Raw genomic sequence first — 23,917 nt, 5'->3', positions numbered from 1 at the left:
ACTTTACTGATGAAAGGAAGGACACCTCAATCAGGGCTTTTGGATGGTTAGAGTTAAGAGAGATTGGGCTTTCATTCAGGGGTAAAGATGTCTCCCAGGATGTTAAATACTTTATGAAGAGGATTGGCAAGGAATGGATGAGGAAGGAATTGATGGAGATGGAGTTGGGCTTAAGGACTTCTCTTACTACGTCTTTATCTCCAGGTGTAAAGAGGAAGGCCACTGAAGAGCCATCTGGGCATGCTGAAAAGGAAAAGGCATGACTCTGATATTGTACTTGTATTTATTTTATGTTGATAAAATTATAACTTTCCTCCAGTTGATGTCTGTAAATATAAGTTGCAATTCCTATTTTTCACAAGTACTTATCCAGATTAAGTCTAGAAATTAATATGTACAAACTAGGAACACTAATGATCTATAAAGTGGCTCTCCAGAAATTCAAATTAGACTTAGTCAAATTTTTCAAGGATTTTTCAAGCACAAACTTGTATAGATAAATGCTTGAAAATCCTTGCATAATTTCTAAACAAATAGGGTGAATTTGTTAGGTTCAGATTTACTGGACTCGCTCCATACATGATTACTAGAGCCCTCTGAAGATTTGTCCATAAATTATGTGAAGACCATTGAACAACTTACTTGTATAGAAATCTGGATTCCACCAGATTCGCTCACTGGACTTCACTCCAGTCAAGATCTTTCCACTGAAGAACATTCTCACTGAAGTCGAAGACTGAAGTCTGAAGAAAGAAGTCTGACAAATAGCGGAGCTCACTGGAAGACTTACCAGATCTCCTGACTGGAGTCCTTGTCAGTGTTCTAGACCTTACAAGTCTGAACACTGATTACGAGGAATTGACTTTATGCCTTTACATGCCTTTAACCGGACAATCCATTTGTGTTTTGTTAAAAGCCTTACACGCATGTAAAGGTGGTTGGTTAATTAGAAGACAAGTCACTATCATGTGACTTTATTCTTGTACTTTAATCAATGCTTTTAAGGAATTAAAGTAATTTCCTTAAATGCATGTAACCATATTTGTATGGCAAAAAGAATATTATATTTATTCTTTTTGCCTATAAATACCAAGTCACTTCCTCGTCCAAATTACATACTTTTGCAATTTCGTGCCGTTGCTCAAATACTCTTGATCTAAACAGTCATACTTCACAACTTTAAGTATTTCGATCAAAGAGTTTATTTAGCAAAGATTGGATCACTTATAATTCATAGGTTGTTTAGATACTTACATTGTAATATCTTGTTCCGCAACAACCTTGTATTTTATTTAACATCAATAAATAAAATACACTTGAAAATTACATTGTGTCTCACCATTTACTTACTTGCTTATCTTTATATTGCTTAACTACGTATTACGTTATATGTATTCTTGCATTTATATTTATCGTAATACTAGTCCAATCTAGGGCTTACTTGTCATTTCATACTAGTCCTATATAGTGATTACTTGACTTGTTATTCTATACTTGTGGGTTAAACCATCGAGTGAGGAACTTCACACTTTTCCCTAGTACCTCTCCTACCAGATGGGTCAAGAAGAGGACTAATACCACTGGACATAGCTATATATGGTCCATCCTTAAGGATTTTCAACATATACCTGTCAATCCCACCAAAATGCAAAAGCATTTTGGCCTTCTATGTGCCAAAAGTCTCACTGTTACCATCGAATTTGGGAACAGGAGTATTGGAATAATGCACATGGACGTGGTTGGGAGTAGGTTGAGGAGGATTATTGTTAACATTTTCATTATTCGGATTAATAGGAGGGGTTTGACCAGTTTCGAAATTAGGACCAGAACCATCTCCACTTCCAGTAGCAGCCATCGAAGCAGATCTAGGTTATAGAATTATAAATTCAACCTTTCTGCTCTGATACCACTTGTAAGTCCCAACTCAATAGATGGTACTCTACTGGAGACACCTCTATGTCGATAGTGAAGTTTCTTTGCAATACGTTCACTGAATCTGGACGAGACCAGTTACAGTGAACAGTATACCAGGTTAATCTGGAAGGTTTACTTATTAAGGTGACAAGTGTAAATAAGTAAATACAATGCAATAAGTAAATAACTTGTAAAGTAAAGGTGAGACAATATGTATTTTTCACTTGCATTTTATTTATTGATTATAAACAAAATACAAGGTTGATGTGTAACCAAGATATTACAAGTATGTAAATATCCTAACAACCAATGAAATACAATTGATCTAAACTTGGAAATTCTCTTTGTCAATCGAAACACTTAAAGTTGTGAAATGTTCCTTTTAGTGATTGAGAGAATATTGCACAAGTTCACTAACGATATTGCAGAATATATGTGTTTGCAAAGTTGTGAAAATGCTTTTGCAAGGACCTCCGTTTATAGTCGAAGGTTGAGCATTAGGATCTCAACTTCGACGTACATATATGGTTGACAACACACAAAAGTATTAGTAAATAATTCTTTGTGTGTGTGCTAAATAAAGTAAGACAAAAGGTTACTTTATTCAACCACTCTACATCTTTGCACTTTTATCCACAGACAAGATTATTATCCGGGTAAAAGGATGTAGTGTAAAAGGTCCTCCTCGTAATCAGTGTAAAGCTTTGTAAGAGCATTTACACTGGAGGATCTCCAGTTGATTAATCTCATAAAATGTCAACTGGGCTTCGCTGCTATTGCCATTCTCTTTCTTCCACTTGTTGTCTTCGACTTCAACTGGAATGTCTTCAGATATTGGTCGTCAGATCTCAACTGGAGGAAGTCATTAGTTGCACGAACTGTACATTGCAACTGGACTTCAAATATTTCAAACAATTCTTCATGCTCTACAGATGCAACTGAATAGCTCCAGTTTTCAGCCAAACTGGACCTAACACAATACATGTAACTACACGACTCCTTCCATATGCAAAATAAGATTGCAAGATAGCATCCCAATCACACGAAATAAAATCAATATTAGCTTTAGAACACACATCATTCCAAACTTCCCTCGAGTAGTTGCACTCAAAAAATAGGTGATCATGAGAATCAGGTTGCAATTGATAGAATGCACATGTTCTAGCCACAGTAGATGAAGCATGAATGTCCCAATTACCTAAAACATCTTGCTTCTTCAGTTTTTTGTTGCACACTAGCCATAAATGAAAAGCATACTTTGGTGTTATCTGAGCTAACCAAATGAGATCATACCATGGAACACCAATTATATACTACATTTTAAACAACATTCATCTTCAAAAACAGTGAACCAAAACTAAAACCAGAACCAGCTACATAAAACAACCAAACTAAGAATTATACAACCAAAAACATATGAAACAAACCCAACTAAGAACCAAACGCTTCTTCAACCTACACATTTTTTTTTAACGATCGTTGGGTTGCCCTTAGCTAGAAGTTTTCCAGGCCAGAATTCTACCCACTCTGATACCTCCAATACACCACATCGGGGGAGAAACCCCCAATTAAATTAATTGGAGGAAAACCCTGCTCCCTCTGGATTCGAACCCAGGTCTTTAGGATCCAAAGCCATCATTGAAAGACTCTCGTACCACTATGTTGTGAACCAATGGTAACATCATTGACCATTTTTTTTCTTCCCATTTGCCTCCACAGTGTTCTTAGCTCTTTTCAATTCAGGTATAATGTAAATGAATCTCCTACACATTGGTAGATCAACCCATCCAATAAAGCCATAATTATTTGATTCCTGATAACAAACAGATTTGACTTTCAAGAAAATTATCAAAATCAAAATGTTAAAAAATAGGGTTTTCGAATACTTACACTTCTTGAACAACAATAAAATCGACGACCTGGGTTCCTTTGTGTGAATATTGATGGTGTACCCGCCCTGCAGAACCATCCTATGACCCGAAGGATCATCCGTAGCAAAGGCACCCAGAAGAATAAAACCACAAAATCAACTTCCTATATATACGAGATCTGTTCCTATCAATAAGGACGGCCAAAAAGGGAAGTTGGAAAGATACCACGAAATGAGGAAAAACCCTAGATGGCTCCTCCAAGCATAAATCCCTATATAAAGCAAGAAAAGGTCCCGATGGAGGATCAACACACAATATCATAAAAACTCTCGATCATTTCTTACAAGAAAGATCATTCATCTTAAATATATACATTCATATACCGTTCGATTGGCGTAAAGAGGCTAGAACCCTACCTTCGGGGAATCGCCAACGAACAACCACAAAACCTCCATCATCCCATCCTTAATCCAATCACGGAGTAGTGTACAAACATTTGGCGCCATCCATGGGACCTAAACGTTGTTTAGGATTTCATAAACCCTTAAGCATATTTGTACATTTCTGCCGTATTCAATGGTTAAGAAAAATATACACAAACCCCTGAAAGAAAGAAGGTCGGCATTAGCTGTCAACCAAACGACGGCGGGAGAATCGACGGTGGCCAAAGAAACACCAGAAGGCTACTACTTCCCGCCGTTGGAAGGAAAAGCCTCGAATGATCCCTTGATCATTCAGGCAATGATTTTTAACATTGAAGTGCGAAGAGTCTACCTGGATAGCGAAAGTGAGTATGATGTCATTTATGAGCACTACTTCCTTAAATTGCCTGACGCAATAAGAGCCCGAAAAACCGATCCTCGCGGTCCCCTGGTGGGATTCTCAGGAGAGCACTCTTGGCCCCTAGGAGAGGTCGATCTAGACGTTAGCATCGGAGACGGGACACATGAAAGGACCGAAACGTTGGATCTCGTCATTGTACGATCCCCATCGCCATATAACATACTATTGGGAAGGACGGCGATGCAACGGTTCGAGATGGTCCCATCAGTGGTCCACGAGCTCGTCAAATTCAGATCTGAAACCGGAATGGGTGAGATCCGTTCGTCTTACGAACGGACGAAGCAAGTCAATGACGTGAAAAGGCAGGAAGATGAAAGGAAGGTCATCGCTACAGAGACCAGGGAATCCGCTGACGAAACGAAAGTGGTCGTCAACCCGTCGCTCCCGGATCAGTTGATATCCATAGGGGCACAACTCTCGGATGCGTGTAAATACAAGCTCCGAAAACTACTACAGTCAAACATGGATATCTTCGCGTGGGAATACGGAGACATGATGGAGGTCCTGAGGACCTTGACGCTGGAAGGAAAAACGTTCGTAATGGAGCACCATTTGAATGAACGAAAGCATATGGAACCAGTCCATCAGAAGAAACGTAGCCTCTCAGTCGACAGAGATAAGGTCGCCCGAAAAGAAGTTGACGAACTGCTGAAGGCGGGAATAATTCATAAATCCCCTTACCCCATCTGGATTGCAAACCCAGTAATGGTAAATAAAGGAGACGGAGGATGGCGGATGTGCGTGGACTTCACAAATATTAACAAGGTGTGCCCGAAACACTGTTACCCCTTGCCGGAGATAGACTGGAAAGTAGAATCGCTTGCGGATCACAAGCTCAAATGTTTCTTAGACGCCTATAAGGGGTATCACCAGATACAAATGGCCGAAGAAGACGAGGACAAAACGGCCTTCTATACGAGCAAAGGAACGTATTGCTACAAAAAGATGCCCTTTGGATTGAAAAATGTAGGGGCCACGTATCAAAGGTTGATTGATAAGGCCTTCGTCACACAAATTGGGAGGAATCTAGAGGCATATGTGGACGATATGGTCATTAAGAGCAGAGACGAGGAAGGACTCCTCGACGATATTCGTGAAACCTTCGGGAACCTACGGAAGATAAATATGAAGCTCAACCCAAAAAAGTGCTCGTTCGGGGTAGAAGAAGGAAAGTTCCTCGGATACTATATCAGTAACAAAGGCATCCACGCCAACCCCTCCAAGGTAAATAAATTAAAACAAATTCAGCCGCCAAAGACAATTAAAGAAGTTCAAAACTTGAACGGAGAAATCGCCGCTCTTAACAGGTTCCTCTCGCGAGGGACCGACAGGCAACTGCCCTTCTTCAAAACCTTGAAGGGGTGTGTCCAACAGAAGGATTTCACATGGACAGAGGAAGCAAACAAAGCCCTGGAGCAGATGAAGGAATACGTGGGAGATCTACCAACCCTCACGGCGCCCAAACCCAAGGAAACACTATTCGTATATTTGGCAGCCTCCGCCGAATGAGTCAGCGCCGTGCTGGTAGCCGAAAGGGACCAGAAGCAGATACCGATTTACTTCGCCAGCAGGGTTACAAGGAGCGGAGCCAAATTATCCAGAGTTAGAGAAGTTGGCTCTAGCCCTCGTTCATGCGGCACGAAGGCTGAGACGCTATTTCTAGGCGCACTCTATTGTTGTGCTATCGGACAAACCAATAAAACAAATATTGATAAAACCAGAAAAGTCAGGAAGGGTGGCCAAATGGGCCATTGAGCTGGGAGAGCATGAGATAGAGTTCCGGGCCAGACACGCAGTTAAGGGACAAATACTGGCTGATTTTATTACTGAAGTACAGGAATCCAAAGGCTCTAGAAATTATACACCGACGGGGCCGCAAGTTCCGATGATTGTGGTGCAGGCCTCATGTTAGTCAGCCCGGAAGAAAAAGAGTTCACCTACGCGCTAAAGTTCGAATTCATAGTAACAAACAACGAAGCTGAGTATGAAGCATTATTAGCAGGACTTCGAATGGTGAGAGACATGAAAATCCGCAACATACAAGTATACATAGATTCTCAGCTGGTTGCACGACAAGTAATGGGGGAGTACGAAGCAAAACAGGAAGCGACACATCAATACCTGGGGAAGGTACAGGAGTTACGAGAATGCTTCAGCCACTTCGAGATAGAACACATCAGGAGAAGCCAGAACAAAAAAGCGGACGCACTAAGCAAACTAGCTTCCCTGACCTTTGACCATCTTGGAAAAAAGGTGTTGGTAGAAGTGTTGAAGGAAAGATCGATTGAAGAAAAGCAAATATCCGACTTAATGTAAGAAGATGAAAAGAATTGGATGACGCCAATTTACGAATATTTGATAAGCGGAATATTACCCACAGAAAAGGATGAGGCGCGAAAGATCAGGATCAAGGTGCCACAATACAAGATTATGGACAAGAAATGTACAAAAAAGGGTTTGTAACGCCATGGCTGCGGTGCGTTGGGCCAAAACAAGCCGAAATAATCATCCGAGAGATACACGAGGGAATCTGCGGAGCACATTCAAGCGCCAGATCCGTCGCCACGAAGGCCATGCGGCTAGGATATTTTTGGCCAACGATGCACTAGGACGCAGCCACACTACTGAAGAATTGTGAGGCGTGCCAGCTGCGATCCAATGTACCAAGGCAACCCAAGACTGACCTGATCTCGGTAACCTCGGCATGGCCCTTCATGCAGTGGGGGATTGATCTAGTAGGTCCCCTCCCCGAAGCCGCAGGAAAAAAGAAATTCCTGGTTGTAGCCGTTGACTACTTCACCAAATGGGTAGAGGCAAAACCACTCGCCACTACCAATGGTGACCAAATGAAGAAATTTGTATGGGAACACATAATATGCAGATTTGGAATACTGCATACAATAATATCAGACAACGGGCCGCAATTTGCTAAAGGCACCTTCCCGGAATTTTGCAAACAACTCCAAATAAAACAATCCTTCGTATCCGTATACCACCCGCAAGGAAACGGACAGGTAGAGGTAACCAATAGAGAGATAGTCAAAGGAATACAGAAAAGACTGGGACGAAGCCACAAGGGTTGGATCGACGAGCTACCTTTGGTCATATGGGCAAACAGGACGACTCCGAAACGGAGCAATGGTGAAACTCCCTTTAGCCTGGCTTTCGGGATAGAAGCCGTGGCACCCACAAAATTCAAGGTATCGACCTACAGGATGATGAACACGGAGGGAAACTCCGAAGAGCTACGAGTCGACCTAGAGCTACTCGAATAACGAAGAGAAGTTGTAGCCATCAGAGAAGCAGCTTACAAAAAGAAAATAGAAAAGTACTACAATAAAAGAGTCAACCCAACGACATACAAAGTGGGGGACTACGTGCTGCGACTGAAATAGCGCAAGTGAGAAAGAATACAAAGGAAAGCTAGGCCTCACATGGGAAGGTCCCTATGGGGTAGTCATAGCCTACGGAAACGGAGCATATAAACTGGAAACCCCCGAAGGAGAGCCAGTCGACAGAGCATGCAACCAATCTGCGAAAATTTTACTATTAAATGCTTTTCTACATTTCTTGTAAAAAATAAATATGACGTTTTAAGTCACCTAAAAAAACAAGAAATGCATTTTTAAAAGCAACACACATGCATACACAATATTCATACTCTCGACACAAACCGCTAATCAACAAGTTTTCCCGATCAGCAAGATTCTTCGACAAAAGTTCCTTCTCTATAAAGTCACGAGCAACCGTGCCAGAAAAAGTAATAGGCCACACATCTGCAACGCCCTTCCCCTTCTTTACAACGGCATCAATCAGGTCAAACGGTGAAGCAGAAGGACCGACATCAGTTTTATACAATCAAGAAAAGAAACCCCAACCGTTAATTCAGCACCTCAAGATATGCGCACACCTACCCACTTAAATACTCGTCAAAACCTAATATAAAAAACTCCAAAAAACACCCTCGGAAGAATAAGGAATGGCAAAATAAGTCCAAAGGAATGCCCTCTTAGCACAAGCCCCTCCCTTTGGACTGGGGGCTTGATGGTGTACCCGCCCTGCAGAACCATCCTAAGACCCGAAGGATCGTCCGTAGCAAAGGCACCCAGAAGAATAAAACCACAAAATCAACTTCCTATATATACAAGATCTGTTCCTATCAATAAGGACGACCAAAAAGGGAAGTTGGAAAGATACCACGAAATGAGGAAAAACCCTAGACGGCTCCTCCAAGCATAAACCCCTATATAAAGCAAGAAAAGGTCCCGATGGAGGATCAACACACAATATCATAAAAACTCTCGATCATTTCTCACAAGAAAGATCATTCATCTTAAATATATACATTCATATACCGTTTGATTGGCGTAAAGAGGCTAGAACCCTATCTTTGGGGAATCGCCAACGAACAATCACAAAACCTCCATCATCCCATCCTTAATCCAATCACGGAGTAGTGTACAAACAAATGTCAATCGGTTGAATTATTTTTTTTTAGGATTTATAACGAATATGTGTAAAGGGAAAGACAAAAATGCCCTCATGTGAATGGCACATGGGAGGGGTAAGCGGAAAAGTTACAAAGATATGGACAAAATGTAAACATATCTAAAAGTTAACGGCAAGGATGAAAATCACAAAAATGATAAACCGCAGGGACGTTTTTTGCACTATAACTCTAAAAAGAATTTAACTGATTAAATGGACCGAGAAAACGTTTTCATTAAAACCCTTTTTTTTTTATCTTCTGTGGGGCGGGGGCTAAAAAAAAAAAGACGAAAGAAGACGCAAAGGCGGGGGTTTAAATTAAGGAATAATAATCGGCAGCGGCGGCGGCGGAGGGAAGGATGGGTGTACCGGCGTTTTACCGGTGGTTGGCGGAGAAATATCCGATGGTAGTGGTGGATGTAATAGAAGAAGAGGCAGTTGAAATAGAAGGCGTGAGAATACCCGTTGATACATCCAAACCAAACCCTAATCAAATTGAATACGATAATCTTTATCTTGATATGAATGGTATCATTCATCCTTGTTTTCACCCTGAAGACCGGGTATTAATAAATTTCTCTCTATCTTCATTATTCCACAATTGTTTTCTCTTTCTTTTATTTTTTTAATTAAATAAATATTACGAGTAATAAATTGGGAGGAATATGGAGTTACCTTATATATATTGTAATATTATGAAATAGTAGTTGAAATAAATGTGTTAATATGTCGTTAAGAACAAGTTGTCTGCGTGTTTATAGATATATACTAGCATAAGACCTGCACAACGCAGCTTGATTAAATATTTTTTAGGCAGTGTTCAATGATTCTTTATAGTGGTTTGTTGCAGCCTCGTAAAGGGGTTAACTACTGATGAAACTAATGTGATACCTGTATTCTTTCAGAAATTAGAAAATGCTCTGATAAATTGCAAAGTTGTATTAATAAATGAATTCGTTAAAAAAATCTTTAGTTATGAATCACACATATTGCATTCTATGTAATTTATAGTTATTAGAAAAAAGTTTGTTATTTAATATTGTGCAATGTAAGTTATAACAAATTAAAATAGATAATTGTCTAGATGATGAAGGTTTGACATTAGTTTGGGGAGGAAACTCTAGACTATTATCTATGTTATACCGGTACAGTAGTTTGGGTGTGTGTGTGTAAGCTCTTTATAATGTATACAGATGTATAGATAGATATTTATAAGGTTAATGGATTTTTCATAAATATGTAGGCTTGATGATTTTTTTTTAACTTGTTCTTATTAAAACTTGATGAATACCAATCATATAGAAGCTCAACAGAATACATACAATTAAATATGATGACAGATATTACCTATCTTCTGTTCCAAAAAAAGTTTGATAACAGAAAGTGCAATTGGAATATGCATAAACATCTATATATACATATGTATGTATGTATTAGGTGAATGGAACAAGCAAGTATTTTGATCACACTTTGTAGCATTATTTATGAAACGTTTACATCTGCCCAATCTTACTGTTTTCATGTATGCAGCCTTCTCCAACCTCTTTTAATGAGGTCTTTCAATGTATGTTTGACTACATAGATCGCCTTTTTGTCATGGTGCGACCACGAAAACTACTCTATATGGCAATTGGTGGGTACTTAGCCTTTTTTTTTTTTTTTTTTTTTTTTTTTGTGAAACAGGTAAATTATGGCACACATTGCAGTTTTTTTTTAATTTTCTGAAAATGTTGTGTAGATGGTGTTGCCCCAAGGGCAAAAATGAACCAGCAGCGATCTAGGCGGTTTAGAGCAGCCAAAGATGCAGCAGATGCGGTATTTTTGCTATTCATTTGTAGGGTTTTTATACTTCATTCTTTTTTATGTTTTACAATTAAATTTGACCTTTTAGGCAGCTGAGGAGGAGAGGTTGAGGGAGGAGTTTGAGAGGGAAGGCAGAAAGCTTCCTCCTAAACAAGAGTCTCAAACCTTTGACTCTAACGTCATCACCCCAGGGACTGAATTTATGGCAGTTCTCTCAGTTGCTCTGCAATACTATGTTCATCAAAGATTAAACAATGATCCTGGATGGAAACCTATTAAGGTATTTCGTTTACTTGACACATTAGCAGCCTTAAAAGTGTATGTGGATGAACGTTTATAGCACAATAAATTACTCTAACTTGTCATGGTGGTTCTTTTTTCTGAAGGTTATCCTCTCTGATGCTAATGTACCTGGTGAAGGGGAACATAAGATTATGTCCTACATTCGTCTTCAAAGGAATCTTCCTGGTTTTGATCCAAATACCAGGCATTGCTTGTATGGTTTGGTATTATTTTTCTTTCAACTCGGTTTTATTCTTTACAGTTTCCTCCGTCTTTTCTCTCTCTAATTTGTTCTACTTATTGGCTGTTTTGTATTTGTTAATATTTCAAACAACAGGATGCAGATCTGATCATGTTGGCTTTGGCCACCCATGAAGTTCATTTTTCAATACTTAGAGAGGTATAGCTCTACCAAGCCTAGTATAAAACCTAAATGTGCAGAGGGCTTATGAAGTATTTTGTCTTAGGAGAAAGTGAGAAACTGTTATTGTGACAGTAGTTTATTAAAAAAGAGGTTATAGTAGTCGTATAGTAGCCTGTAGTAAACATGTAGCATTAACGTATGTATTTTAATTGTGATTTTCCAGGTGGTATTTACACCTGGACAACAAGACAAGTGTTTTATATGTGGCCAAATAGGTCATTTAGCAGCGGCTTGTGAAGGAAAGGCAAAGAGGAAGGCAGGTGAATTTGATGAAAAAGGAGAAGCAGATGCCGTGCCTAAGAAGCCTTACCAGGTATAGCCCAAATTGACTTGTGCCATTATTATTTTACTTGTTGCAGAAGGATATTGAATAAAGAATTTTTGTTGTCATTTTTGTTAAACACATTTTTTTTCTTCAGTTTCTTAACATTTGGACACTTAGGGAGTATTTGGAATATGAAATGAGAATTCCTAATCCTCCCTCCAAGATCGATTTCGAGCGAATAGTTGATGACTTTATCTTCATATGTTTCTTTGTTGGGAACGACTTTTTACCACATATGCCCACTTTGGAAATTCGTGAGGTACATTTCAGCTTTTTTGCGTGTACCATAATATTGTTGCTTTTAGTTGATATTTGCAATTCTCTTTTGCCTGCTTTCAGGGTGCTATAAATTTACTTTTAGCCGTTTATAAAAAGGAGTTTAGGTCCCTAAATGGGTATCTAACTAATGGAAGCAAGGTAATTATTTTTTATTTTATTCAGCTTTTCACTTTCACGTTTCTACCCTGTGGGCTTTAAAGTCTTTTGGTACTCAACTTCTGAATTATTGCTTCTCTTTTTTATTTGCTCCCAGCCAGACCTTAGTAAAGTGGAGCAGTTCATTCAGGCCGTGGGAACCTATGAAGATAAAATTTTCCAGAAAAGATCTCGCTTGCATCAGGTTAATATCCGTGTCTATCTATCTATATATGTGTATGTGTGTCTATATATATAATATCGTAGGAATATAAATGTTTTCTTTTGTTTGTTCAGAGACAAGCTGAAAGGATAAAACGTGACAAAACTCAAGCAAAATCGCAAACAATAAGAGGAGATGATGCGGGACCACAAATGGAACCTGAATCATTAGTTGCAGTTGGGCGGTTTCAGGGTTCACGTCTTGCTTCTGGTCATACACCTTCACCATTTCAAGCCAAGGGAGCCAATGGTGACTCAAGCCGACCAAAAAAACTTGCACGTGTCTCTTCTGGGTCAACTGTTGGTGCAGCCATCGTTGAAGCTGAGAGCAATCTTGAAAGAGATAATGTATGTCTTCCTTGTGTGAATGATTTACATAATTCATAGTACAATACTGATGTAGTAGTTCTAGAGGTGGCACTTTTAACCCATTCATGTCAACATGGGTGTATATGGGCTGGATTTTATTGATCATGGATCAAATGGGTAAAATCTAGTCTGAATTATGAGAAGACAGATCAAAATGGGTTGAAGATCATCTAATGAGCTTTTAAATGCTTAAACCATTCATAACTTTTTTGTATATTTATTAAAAAACTATATTTATTATTTTACTATTTACTATTATAGCTTCTAAATATTTAATATATCAAATATGTATTAAATTTAAAAGATAGTTGGAACAAAGTGTTAAGTGTTCAACCCGACCCTTTATTAAGTTTTTCCAGCCGCTGCTCAACCCAACCATTTTTCTATGCTAAATGTAATATATTAACTTTTTCTGTGGATCTGGTTTCAAACAGACCAAAATTCAAATGAAATTGGTGCTTTCGCCCTATCTAAGTTTGTTATTTTAAATCATCTTTTACGGATTTCGTCTTTGAGATGGACACATAACCTCTTTCTCACAGAGTTACTTTTCTGCATCACTGACTTTGCAACAGAGTGCTTGTTGTATGTATTTCATATAAATTATTGGACAAGTTACTTTTCTGTTATTAAGTGTTGCGTGTTTTCAGGCACTTGACAACAAAGAAGAACTGAAGACAAAACTGAAGGGGATACTTCGTGAGAAATCTGATGCTTTTAATTCTGATGAGCCAGATGAGGATAAGGTTAGAGGATAGAAATTAATATAAACACTAGTTCTAGCTTTTACTTATATGACATGTGATAAGCAAATGACAGTTGGTGTACATATATCTCATATCTTCGGTCTTAGATGCTTACTTGTAATAAAGTACGAAGAAATTCACGTAACTGGCAGATTAAACTGGAAGTGCATTGGTGGCAGATGACTTCAATCTAAATTTCAAATCTGGGCAAATTTCCATTACTTTTATCTCATATCTTTCTAATGCATTGCTGGCAGATAAAATTGGGAGTGCCAGGGTGGAAAGAGAGGTATTATGAAGAGAAGTTCTGTGCTAAAACTCCCGAAGAGCTTGAGGAAATACGTAGAGACGTTGTAAGATTTTATTTTCTTTACCCAGGATGTCTGCCAATTGCTACCAAGGAGTTAAGAAATATATGCTAACAAATTTTTACAGGTTCTGAGATACACTGAAGGCTTATGTTGGGTGATGCATTATTACTATGAAGGTGTTTGTTCATGGCAGTGGTAACTTTCTTTTCTATGTTATCTAGCTGTTACGTAAATGACATTAATAAATAGTTGTAAAACACCAGTTAATATATATATATATATATATAAGGATTTGGAATTTTATTGAATCATTTCAGTCTGTGCCTTGAATTAATTTTAAGCAGTTTAAAGGTAGCTAAATTTTGGTGGGTTTTGTAATTTATCACAAAGGTAGTTTTCTTGTATGGGTCAAAATGGTGAATGGGATGATCTTTACCCCTCAATTGTTTGAGCTTACAATTATGATTACAAAAGTTCTGTTACTACAGTTGCAATATATTGCAATAGAGCGTTTCAGGATTTGGTTTCTCTTCTAATTTATATTCTTTGCTAACTGATAATTATAACATTACTTGTGTGATCCAATAGACTTAAACAAAACCCAAAGCGACCCAATTATAAGTAAATGGCCGAATTTTCCATCTGTCTTGAAGTATCTAAATTATGCTTAGGCTGTTTTCAGAAGCGTCAAGTTTCATTTTGTAAGGTTTATATAACTTGATTTTTTTTTCTCATTGATGTGTCCCCAATACATTACCTGTCCCCAATACCTTGAGGCCAGTATATAACTTGACGTACATCTTTTTTACTGATTTGCTTTGCTCTAAAATTTTCTTTCAGGTTCTATCCATATCATTATGCACCATTTGCTTCTGATCTTAAGGATCTTGGAGAACTAGATATCACGTTTGAACTAGGTTCACCATTTAAACCATTTAATCAGCTTATGGGCGTGTTTCCTGCTGCAAGGTTGAGCTTGTCATTATTCTTTTTCCTCATTTCTTTTTCATATTCGAGTTCTCTTATCGGGGTCCTATTGCAGCTCTCATGCTCTTCCTGAGCATTATAGGAAATTGATGATGGATCCAAGTTCACCTATTATCGATTTTTATCCAACAGGTAAAGCTTTGACTAATCAAAGACTCCTATTATATATTTAGAAAATCTTGCATTACTATATTTTCTTCGACTTTGTATTTCAGATTTTGAAGTTGACATGAATGGCAAGCGTTTTGCATGGCAGGTGTGTTTTCCTTTGCTCTTTCACCTTCACTTTTAACCATCTGGGTTGGATGTCTGATGATAGAATCCCGAAATTGAAAGTAACAGTGGATAGATAAAACAAGTAAGTCGGCCCGATTCGAGAGGGGCAACTCTCCAATTACAAGATAGGTAACCCAATTCGAGATGGGCAATTCTCCTAAAACAAACAAGTTTGTTAATTGTAAATAACCAGACATCGAAAACTAGAACAGGAAATGAGATATATAAATATAAAAAAGAGCAGTTGCTAATCCTAAAAAGTAGAACAGTTATCCTAATCTTGACAGTTCGGCCCCTTAGCTTTTGCTCCTGATTGACTGGGCTGTAAACTGCCCCTTTTTCCTTTTCTCATTTTCTTTTGCTGCCTAAAATGGATAGTCCATCAGACCAGCCAACAGCCGGGTCCAGTGACCCAATAGGGTCTGTATCATCTGATGTCTTATGGTTGGCCATCATTATTGATGGTGTTGATACAGGGTACATTCGCCCTACAATGTGTTAAGCTTGCTAATCAAAAAGTTCATGTTAGAAGATGCGTAATTTTATCTGTATCCTTTACATAAACAAGGCCACAATTCATTTCATCCTGACCCGAACTGAATTGAACCATATATCTCGCCTTTTCTTGCATGGACCTAGTGCCTGACCCATCCATTTTGCCACCTCTAATTGTCATGTATTTTAGAATTATCTATAACTGTGGTTGTTCCAATTTACAGGGAATAGCAAAATTGCCTTTCATAGACGAAGATCGTCTTCTTGCAGAAGTGAAAAAAGTAGAACATACTTTAACGGTATGGGGAGTGCTTCAACGGACGTGCTCGTTTTCTTTAATTTTACAGTGAACGCTAGCTTGTTGAATCTTGTTGACTTTGTTCGTGTGATTTCTACAGGAGGAAGAGGCTCGAAGAAATAGCACAATGTTTGATTTTCTTTTTGTGGCATTATCACACACGTTGTCTCCATACATATTTTCTTTGAATGACCGTTGCAAGCAGTTGTCGGCCAAAGAGCGAGTGGAAGTCAAAGAACAAATTGATCCGCTGGCAAGGTTTGTGTTTTATGTCTACTTCTTGGTAGAGGCTGCAAGTTTGACCCTTTTATTTATTGATAGTTCTAGTGTGCAAGTCAATAAAATTCGTCTAAATACAAAAGGATCAACGGGGCCACACTGCTTATACCACTTGGACTGTGTTAGTATGGCATATGGCCTCCTATTATTGTATACAAATACCTAAATTATGTGGTACTATTGTCTCTATAACTGTAATTTGTTTTTAAATCTATAATTGTAAATAACACATTAATCATTTATGAAGAGTTTGAAAGAGCAAACAAAATGGTGTTTCTGGGTCAACCCAACCTCACCTTCACTAAATTGACCATTTCAATCGAAACTCTTTTTTGCACACTACGCAACTCACCTGACCCCCCATGTTGCCTCCTCTACCTCTAGACTTTTTCTTGCCTCTACCTCTAGACATTTTTTATTATATGGTTGCAATCTTCTGATTTTATTTGTGGGTGTGTGCAGTGGTGGGATGAATGGCTATATATCCCTTTGTGCTGGAGATCCATGCCCTCCAATATTCAGCTCACCTGTTGAGGGAATGGATGATATCATGGACAATCAAGTCATGTAAGCTTTAAAGTGTAAACAACAATGCCTTTTGCTTTTATTTGTTGTTTATTACCAAAATTTTTCTGCTTTGCATTTCAGATGTGCTATATACCGACTTCCAGAATATCATAATCATATATCTAGGCCGCCTGCAGGGGTCAAGCTTCCAAAAAAGGTAATTCTTCAGTTTATAAGGAGATATATGCTTCTAGAGTTCTAGTAGATGTTCAATTGTGTTTTCATTTAATTGGTCTTCTTAGCTATTAGTTCTGTGTGAAAAGAATGTTACACCCTTGTTGATCCTGTGTTCACTCCATCCTGGTGCAGACTGTAACCATTGATGATTTGCAACCTGAGCCTACCTTATGGCATGAAGATACCGGAAGGAAGCCCTGGGAGAATGGAAGGTACGGGGCCTGTTTGTTATTCTAACCATTAAGTGACTGAATTGATTAAGTGACTGAATGGATAAGTAATGTCTGTATGGATTAAGTCAATGTAGTTGTTTTTTGTTTATTAAGTCAAAAAAACAAACACTATTGATGACTTAATGGATTAAACGTTTTTGATTAAGTCATGACTTTTTATTAAGTCCCAAACAAATGCCACCAGTGTTGGCAACTGATTATTTGGCCCTTTTATAATTGAACATTCATATTCTGGATTATGTTAATAAGTTACCTAAGATAATCAGTTTAATATTACATGTCAAAACAGCCATCAAATAATTGTCTTTTCTATATATTCTAAGTGACCTTTGTCAATTTAGGAATGGGCACAACAGGCATCATACCAATAACTCCCATGGATCCACTTCTGACCGTCAGCTTGGAGATGCTGCACATAGACTTGTCACTAATAGCTTACAAGTGAGGCCAGATAGAAATAATGGTCATTATCAATCATATGACCCACACCCACGTACTCCTTATCCACCTTACCAAAGTAATAGACCCTATAATCAGGACCCGAGTCGGATGATGCAGCCTAGATCAGGTTATCCTCCACGTAATTATGATCCGAATTATGTTCAACCGTATGCTTCAACTACCCATTACAGTAGGCCCAATCCTCAGACGCAGGCATACCAGCACAGTCAACATGGATACCCTCCACGTGGACCCCATCAAAGTCTACATTTGCCTGCTAGCGGTCATTATTATCCACCACAGCAGGTTGGTGGTTATAGTGACCGTGATAGCTATGCATACAACACTGCAGTTGCCAATCATCAGGCAGGATGGGCCCCACGGGGGAATCAGGGTGGTGGCGGTGGCAGAGGCCACCACCGCCCTCAACACAGTGGAGGCAATCAATTTTCAGCATTAAATAGAGATGGAGCAAGTAGACGGCCTCATCGCCGCTAGAGAATATGTTAAACTTTGAGCCTTTATTTGTAATTCATACAGATGTTGTATCATAGTCTGTTAGTCCTTTCACTATATGAAATTATAGGCGCTCATTAAAGATTTACATATAGGTCAGGTCCAGAAGATGATTGGATCTTTATTGTATTGTAAACTTTGATTTATTTATCTTAGGGAGCAATAAAACATAGAAAATCTGCATTTCTAGGCCTTTTGTTTTGTACTCCCGCTTATTACATTTTTTGTTAATGAATTTATGTCTCACCTTTCATGCCCAGGAAGCTTGCTTTTGGTTGTGGTGCACAAATGTTTCCTTTTGATCAGAAATTGAGATTAATGATGCTCTGTTATCTTCTACTATGTTGAAGCTCTAACTAAATGTCAGCTTATTACAAGTGCCTGTCAGTTATCTTGTCACTCTATAATGTTCTAGTCCTGGGATTGTTCCAACTTGTCTGATACGCATCTATGATTAGTTGGTTAATCTCTTTTTTTCTAAGTACTGCTGGGCGAATAATAAACATAATTGGAAGTTGTACCTACAGAAACTTATTTACTGTGAAGGTCACGAATGAGTGCTGTTTGGCAACCCAACTCGAAGGTCACGAATGAGTGCTGTTTGGCAACCCAACTCTGACACAAATTTCAATACCTCACCTCCAAGTTTCAACCAATCCTTTTATACTAAATTACCTTTATTTTTTCCTCACAAATTCCATTATTTTGTTAGGCAATCCATTAACTATAATTTTCATTTTCTTAAAAAACTAAAATTCCATTAAAATTTAAAAAATGACATAAAATTACTAAAAACAATAAAAACACGTTACAATATTTCAAGTAAAAAAATTTATTTAATATTGTAATGTAATTTGTTAGATATATCATTTAACGAGCAATTTTGGAAGTTTGAAATTAATATTGTGGAATTATATACTTATGCTTGTTGGTGTTTTGAAAGAAAAATAAAGAACAATTTGATTGACATATCATTCTTGTCTTTTAATTTCATTTTTCTTGTATGCAACAAGTTTATATGCGAACAAATCAGGCCCCAATATAAAATATACAAATCCTAAAAACATTACTTAAAACATCCAACATCATCAAAATACTTTGGAATTTTTTACTTTAGCAACCATCTTGTTTTCATCGACATTTTGCTTCAACATTTTGGCCTAGCCGCCCAGGTCATCTTGTCTCGAAATGAAAAACCAACATCATAAACTTGGCCAAATGCCAAATTCACCTTCTCGATCCTCTCTTGTAGATACGTAACTTATTGTAGTTCAAGCAAGGTTTTTGGTCGTCCCAGCAGTCATAGTGTTTGTATGTCCTTTATGTTGGCCAAATGTCAAAATTCTCTGAACCAATGTGTGTACGCGCGACCTGCGGACACAAATGCAGTTCGGAATGCACCCATCCTTTTTCGCCTGTAATCTATAACCTCTTGTTGGAACGTTCATCGTCTAGCATGTCAACAAGAGTCTTTGATCTCATCTATCGTCATGTGTTTAACATCGTTTAAAAAGGAAGTCAATTGGATTTGGAAATGAAAATGGAATGGTTTAGTTGTGTAGCACCTGAAAAAGTTGTTCAAAATTAAAAGATCGTTGAAAGTGGTTGTATTTGAAAATGGTTGGAGAAATGTAGTACTTCAAAAAAAAAAAAAAGGTTGTGGGGGTGGGGGGCCTCCATGGTCGACCTCAACGTTCATATTCCACACTCTCAATCGCGGTATACTTTACCACATTTTCACACCACACCGCACCCCATAACGCACACATCTTCCATGCGTTGCCAGTGGACTTATACACTATCTTAAATGAATAATTGAAATATAGTAATATGCTCGTGTGATGCGGCGGTGCGGTGATGGTGGCGACGGCGGGTAATGGTGGTGGCGGAGACCGTAGGGGGGGGGGGGGTCGATAGTAATGTGGTTACACTACAAATAATATTGCATTTATTTACACTTTTAGTGATGAGTGTCAACGAATTAAAAATTTTGTCACGTTTTTTGTGTATAAAAATATATAGAAATAAAAGTGTTGAGAAATAATTATCTATTATATAAATAAAACTAAAATTTGATGACATAATTATTTTCAAAAAAATTCTTACATGGCATCTTTAGAATTTTTTTTTAATAATTATCTCTTTTAAATTAATTGTTTTATGACATCATTTTCTAATTTTTTATTTTCAATCCTTTTACTATGAAGTTTTCTAAATCCTAACCAAATCTAATGTAAAATAACAATTTTTTTATCTAACCATATGTCATGTCTTATCAAATGCGTTTGACTAATTCTATTATCAATTTCTTTTTAACTTACTCACACTACAACAAATTTGTCGTTTTTACACACTTTTTCTACGCGCTCACTAAAAATGCGTAACGTTTTGTTAAGTTTTTCGCACTTAGAATTGTGTACAAATAGTCTACATTAAAAAGTGCGAAAAAAGTTACAAGTTTTACAATTAAAAGTGTGAAGAAAAATGTTTATACGCTTATAAATGTATAAATCATTTTTTTCGTGGATGATTTTTACACACTGAAATGGTAATGACGATTACTATTTCTTACAATTTAAGTATGATTTCAAAAAACATATGGTACATTATAAATTATATCCAATTTATTCTTGTAATTATAACTATGTTTCGTCATTATTATTTATTTGTATGAGTTCATTAAAAACAGGTAGACATATATATAATAAACGAAATAATATGTAGAATTACCATCAATTTGATCAACACTTTTACGTTTTTGTGTTACGTAAATATATTTTCGTCCGACTGTTGGTCATTTTTATTAAAAGAAAATCCAATTATAGCATGTTCATAGTCGTATAATTCTTTATTTCTATTTTATTGTCACTTTTTATAAATATGTAAGTAGTTTTTTTTATGTTTATCTTTTTGTATTTCATAACCTTTATATCTTTAATATACCCGGGTATCACCCGGGTTTATAAGCTAGTTAATATAATATAAAAGTAATTGATATATAAAGATGAATTGTAGTTATTTTAAAGATTGAGAGATGTATGTTGTAAACAATTTCATTAAGAGTTTTATAGGTATATTGGGTGGAGATGGTAAATGTAACACCCTGCTTTACAAAAATGGGGATTTCCAAAATTTTTAAATAATAAATCAAACTCCGTTAATAAAATGCGGAAGCGACTTTTAAAAATCCCAAAAGATCCCTAACGGAATCTTAAAACATCATAATTTTCTCATAAAGGTGTTACCGACAAAGTATCATCACAGTAGTTCTCATGAAATTCACAATCCACATATTAAATGTCAAACGGCTAAATAACGAGTCTACTAAAATAAAGAAAACTAAGGGTAACTAAAGCCATCATCCACTAGCTCCATTTATTAGCTACCCCACTCTCGATCAAGCCATCAAATGATCAATCAACGCCTAACCTCAGGGCACAACACAATTTCACAAAACAAGTGTCAACTTTTAAAGCTGAGTAAGATAACAGGTTAGTACAACAAAAAGATTGCCAAATAAAATCATTTCAATAAAAGCGTCTCATGCTATGTAGGCACAATTACACATATCAACAAATACTACTGAAATAGGATAATCAAATTCTACAATGTGCCTAGCAATCCTCAAATACTACTTTAGCTTCTTTACTACTTAGCTACTCAACGCTTTAACTACTTAACTACTTAGGTTATGTTATTTAAGATCAACAATAAAGATTTTGTGTGCAGGTGGTCATAAGACCTCACAGGGAACCTCACACCCGACATGATGGGTAAACCTTTAGGGGGTCCATCGGCGTCGTTATGGAAAGGCATAACCAATCCACGAGTAATCCGCAAACTACTATAAAGGCCAATCACACCCAACGGAACTACTCAGCTACTTAAAAGATTGACCACACCGGGAACAGTATGCGTCGCCCCCGGATGGGCTACTTAACACAAATGATCCACGCGACCAAATGTGGGTTAAGCTTAACACTTGCTACTCAGTGCTCGAGACTTTGCACATAAAGAATGCTACTCAATTCAACTCATCACATTAGCTACTTTAAAATAGTCTCCATTAAGTTTGCTACTTATTTTCACATATCAACATTAGGGCCCTTAACGTGCACGTGACATGGCAACTTAATCAAGTCTAGTGTACTATGTGTACAAGTCACAAATAATCATCGACAACTCAATCACAAGCTACATAAACAACAATACAACAATAAACTCGTATCTACTAAAGCATGCATATACAATGCTCCAATGAACCTCCCACATACAACTCATACCCAATATAAGCATGAGATATTATAACTTCATAAAATGAGAAGTAATTAATAAAACTAAGTTTTGTTGTGTTCTCAGGTGTCAAAAGTAAGTTATCTTACCTTAGATAGTTTAATAAACTAGCTTAACTCTTTACTTCTCGAATGGCCGAGCACCTAAACAATTGTATACACAAAGGCACTAAATTCAAATGCCAGATATTTTAAACAAGTCTAAAATAAATATATTGCGGTCATAAGTCATAACCCATACATTAAACATGGACTCGTTACTAAATAGATAATGCTATATGCCTTCATGAATTTTAGATAAACCTCATGCATCTCATGCTAGCTCGTTTGCAGTAACGTAGGGATATTAAAATATGGCCTTCTTATTTGCACTAGCTCATGTGTTAACATCTACAGAGAGTCATTTACTTAAATCATGACAATTCTTTATATTAAGTAATTCACTGATAATACTACATGACTTTTCAATTGAATTCCATTTCATGAAAGTTCAGCTGCATTCACGTAGCTAGGAACATTTAGCTAGCTAAAATATGACATTCTCTTATTAATGTTCTTCTATTGACCAAAAATAACATAATTAAAATCCATCTATTATATAACTCCATATTTTAGCATATATAAACATGGAGTTTTAATTTCTGCATTAAAATAAAGTTTATATACATTACTCATGACTTAAACAATTATTTTCGTTCATTGGCTGTTAAGATAACTGACACTTCATTAGCCATTCACAAACACATAATTATTCATTGAGAGTTGCTATATGTTTCGAACGACACTTCCTACTCTATCTCCGTTTTATTTTACTTTTTATTTTTTTTTTCGACTTTACAACAATGCACAATAATAGCAATAACTTGTAAACAATTTTTCTTATTCTGGAGTCTATAATCGAAACTATATGTATACTTATAAAGCTTTCCCTATACTGCGCGCATTCTGATTCAAATTTGATGTATTACGAAAAGGTATGTTTTATGACGAAACCTTAATATCAACTCTATGTAACACGTATCGATCAGATTGACAACAATTATATAAAACCAGATTTGTTACCTGAATATTAGCAAGACTTTATCAAAGGACCGCACAATATTCGTATGTGTTAATCACAGCTCGAGAGGGTGAGTCACAAGGGCTGATCAATACTGCAGCATGGACGTTCAAATAATAGACATAAAAGTCTCGTTTTCGGCTTGGGAAGCAGATAAAAGAACCCTAACTTTTTTTTTTTAGTGTGAATGATGTGTAAGTATAGAATTGTTCCTATTAATCCTTAGCTTACGAAACAAAGTCGGCCTATCATTAAACTTTCATTCACGGCCCATCACATGCTAA

At 37.2% G+C, this 23,917-nt stretch overlaps 1 protein-coding gene across 2 annotated transcripts; it reads left to right on the top strand.

Moving 5' to 3' along the window:
• Positions 1–9,378: 9,378 nt before the first annotated feature.
• On the top strand, positions 9,379–18,788 carry LOC122611171 (5'-3' exoribonuclease 3). 2 transcript variants are annotated; one of them, XM_043784147.1, is made up of 23 exons: positions 9,379–9,679; positions 10,647–10,749; positions 10,855–10,931; positions 11,008–11,199; positions 11,306–11,425; positions 11,539–11,601; positions 11,789–11,938; positions 12,045–12,209; positions 12,290–12,367; positions 12,483–12,569; positions 12,662–12,934; positions 13,606–13,701; positions 13,959–14,054; positions 14,137–14,207; positions 14,853–14,981; positions 15,055–15,131; positions 15,215–15,255; positions 15,995–16,069; positions 16,169–16,326; positions 16,810–16,914; positions 16,996–17,071; positions 17,224–17,303; positions 18,542–18,788. In XM_043784147.1, the coding sequence occupies exons 1-23, from the start codon at positions 9,476–9,478 to the stop codon at positions 18,627–18,629; spliced, it is 2,604 nt and encodes an 867-aa protein (XP_043640082.1). In that variant the 5' UTR covers positions 9,379–9,475; the 3' UTR covers positions 18,630–18,788. The 2 variants fall into 2 exon arrangements, with proteins under 2 accessions (XP_043640082.1, XP_043640081.1); XM_043784146.1 differs by lacking the exon at positions 18,542–18,788 and adding an exon at positions 17,666–18,474 and having other exon boundaries at positions 9,383–9,679.
• Positions 18,789–23,917: the final 5,129 nt, after the last annotated feature.

This window comes from Erigeron canadensis, chromosome 8 (assembly GCF_010389155.1).
Source record: "Erigeron canadensis isolate Cc75 chromosome 8, C_canadensis_v1, whole genome shotgun sequence".
Taxonomy (NCBI): Eukaryota; Viridiplantae; Streptophyta; class Magnoliopsida; order Asterales; family Asteraceae; genus Erigeron; species Erigeron canadensis.
Note: the sequence above shows the minus strand (reverse complement) of the source record. Positions and strands in the feature narration are given on the sequence as shown.